At 43.5% G+C, this 2,691-nt stretch overlaps 1 protein-coding gene across 1 annotated transcript; it reads right to left on the bottom strand.

Annotated features, from left to right (window-relative positions):
• Positions 1-934: 934 nt before the first annotated feature.
• On the bottom strand, positions 935-2,470 carry LOC104611576 (MYB-like transcription factor ODO1). Its single transcript, XM_010278703.3, has 2 exons — positions 2,141-2,470; positions 935-1,958 (listed from the first exon to the last, which is right to left on the bottom strand). The coding sequence occupies exons 1-2, from the start codon at positions 2,401-2,403 to the stop codon at positions 1,397-1,399; spliced, it is 825 nt and encodes a 274-aa protein (XP_010277005.1). The 5' UTR covers positions 2,404-2,470; the 3' UTR covers positions 935-1,396.
• Positions 2,471-2,691: the final 221 nt, after the last annotated feature.

The raw sequence follows: 2,691 nt of genomic DNA, 5'->3' as shown, positions 1-2,691 counted from the left end.
AAATACTGAAGTGGCATCTATAGGACATGAGTAGAGAGATATTCACAATGCAAGGCTGTAAAAATTGCTCGAACGAGCGTTGCCCTAATGGAAGCCAAAGGCAGCCCAGTGCACAAGACCCACCAATGCGGGATCTGGGAGGGATATATGTTCGCAGCCTTATCCCTGCATATGCTGTTTTCAAATTTTGAACCCTGGTCACCCAGATCTGAATCAAATCAGGATTTGCTCTTTACATAGTGCTCCTTACATCAACTTCACCGCAATTGGAACTGCATATCTCGAACATCTCTATGCTTGTAAACTGTCATGCATGGGGAGATGTGAGGAACAAATCCATACATGGTTGCAAGGTGCTATGAGGCCCACCTTCATACAAATGAATTCAGACACTCCCCAACTGGCCATTACGACCGCACATTGAGAACATCTCCCCATAATTAACCATAATGACAAGGGAGATGCTCCCAATGTATGGTTGTAATGGATTGTTGAGACGGTATTAGGAGCATTTTGTTGGTAACAGATCCCTACGGCATACAAATACCAGAACTCAACTCATTAAAAGGTTCAAGTACAATTGGGCTTTGTATTTATAGTTGCCAAGAGGCTATTGGGACGGTGTGAGCCCGGGTTTGCCATGACGGAAGCCGATCTCCTATTTCTTTTATTTGTATAATTAATTTATGTTTATATTTTTCTGGTGGATAGGTTGGGATCAAACCCATGATCTCTCTTGGCCATATGCCCACATCGCAACCAACCTACATTTGTAAATCAAAGCTATCCTTTGATTTGATGTCATGGCCCCACCTTGAATTAGATTAGATGAAGTGACTTATTATAGTACCGGAAAAAAAATAATATCAAATTATCAAATATAGAGAAGCAGATTTCATATAATCAGAAAAACAATGCCAATAGGCAAGAGATAGAAATTAATCTGAATTTCTTCTACAAACCATAACTAATAAACTGGTTTTTTCTTTATTGGGTTGTTACTTAAGCATATGTCTACAAAGATGAAAGATAATCTAATTAATCTTCACAAAGACCCATCTGAAGTCTGAAGTCTGAACACTTTACAGTCTCAGAGAACAAAATACGTTTAAGCTAGGGATCAGCAGAGAAGGGGCCAGCTTTTGTACTTGTTCTTTCAATGCCGGCTTTCATTTTTGTTTTCATCATTGGTGGGTGAGAGACCTCTAGTTCTTGGGACAGGAGGTTGGACTCGCAGTCACAGATTCCATAACCTAAACAAAAATGAAATCGAAGGCTAAAAAGTAGTCCTAAAAGTGAAGCACTGATTCTGCTTTTTCTATCGTCTTGTCTGTGTGCTTGAGGGGCGAAGGCAGTCTGTTACGGTGTTACCCTTGTGGACCTGTGGGTGTGCATATTAGAGCTTCTCACCATTCTCTAACGCGTTCATGTCCATGGCTAAGTCGTCAAAATAACCGAAACCAAACTCCTCCACCCCGAAATCCTGGCAATCCAATAACCATGCACAATTATCCTCCCAGGACGGCAGTCCAACGTCGACGTTGTTATATGTTTCTCCGGTCACCGGAGACTTATTCCAAGAGGCTTCCTGAGGCGGTTCGTCATCACCCCACAGGCAACTCATCAATGAGCCATCGACCCAGTTGTTATCCGACAACCGAGATTCATCTCCGGAACAATTCTCAGCTGTTGATGAGCTCGAATTGTCTTCCGATATGACACGGCCACCGGCTTCTGACGACGATGATGATCCATGATTATTAGATTCTGTAAGTTCATGATGATCAGCAGGAGAGGATGGTAGTTCTGTAGTAGTAGCAGCGGCTTGTTTATGAAGTGGTTCATGGGTCACTGGATCAATTCCCATCTTAATGAGCTTTTTCTTGATGTGGGTGTTCCAATGATTCTTAATCTCATTATCAGTTCTTCCGGGCAACCCCGATGCAATCTTCGACCACCTGAGACAACACACGACGCCGATGGCCCCCATAATGTCAAGCTTAGACTAATTAAGATGGATGTTCTCCCACTTTCATCAATATATATATCAAGAGAATATTTGAATTGCTGAAGTTGGATAAAGAACATACAACTTAGAATGGTAAAAAGGAAAAAATAAACAAGTGAGAGATAGACCGACCTGTTTCCCAGACGGGCATGAAGGTCGATGACCAGTTGTTCTTCAGCTTCACTAAGAAGGCCTCTCTTCAGGTCGGGCCGAAGGTAGTTAGTCCAACGAAGGCGGCAGCTCTTGCCGCAGCGGCGGAGTCCGGCGAGCTTGGGGACGGCGCGCCAACAATAGTGGCCATTGGTGAGGATGAAGTTGATGAGTTTCTTGTCCTCCTCGGCCGTCCATGGCCCCTTCTTCACTCCGAGCTTGTCACAGCAAGGCTGTCTACCCATGACTACTACTGAACCCAGAATACATACACTAAAGGGTCTAAACTCAAAAGCCCCACACCCACCTTTAAATAAAGGCTCTACTTTTCTTTGGTGCAATCAGTAATCAGTGCTCATGGAGAAAGATGGTAATTCTCAATTCTGTGAAATAAAGAATTTGGTCCCGCCATCTGTCGTTGAAAGCTGCCCTGTAACTGCAACAAACCTGTTCCCGTGTCTTTTGCTTCATATGATTGCAATGGTGGACGAAGGACGACCCAACGACGACGCTACATCTAAGCATATTCCGAA

This window comes from Nelumbo nucifera, chromosome 4 (assembly GCF_055504915.1).
Source record: "Nelumbo nucifera cultivar China Antique chromosome 4, China Antique-T2T, whole genome shotgun sequence".
Classification (NCBI taxonomy): domain Eukaryota; kingdom Viridiplantae; phylum Streptophyta; class Magnoliopsida; order Proteales; family Nelumbonaceae; genus Nelumbo; species Nelumbo nucifera.
The sequence above is the reverse complement of the archived record's forward strand: the minus strand, read 5'-3'. Positions and strand labels throughout refer to the sequence as shown.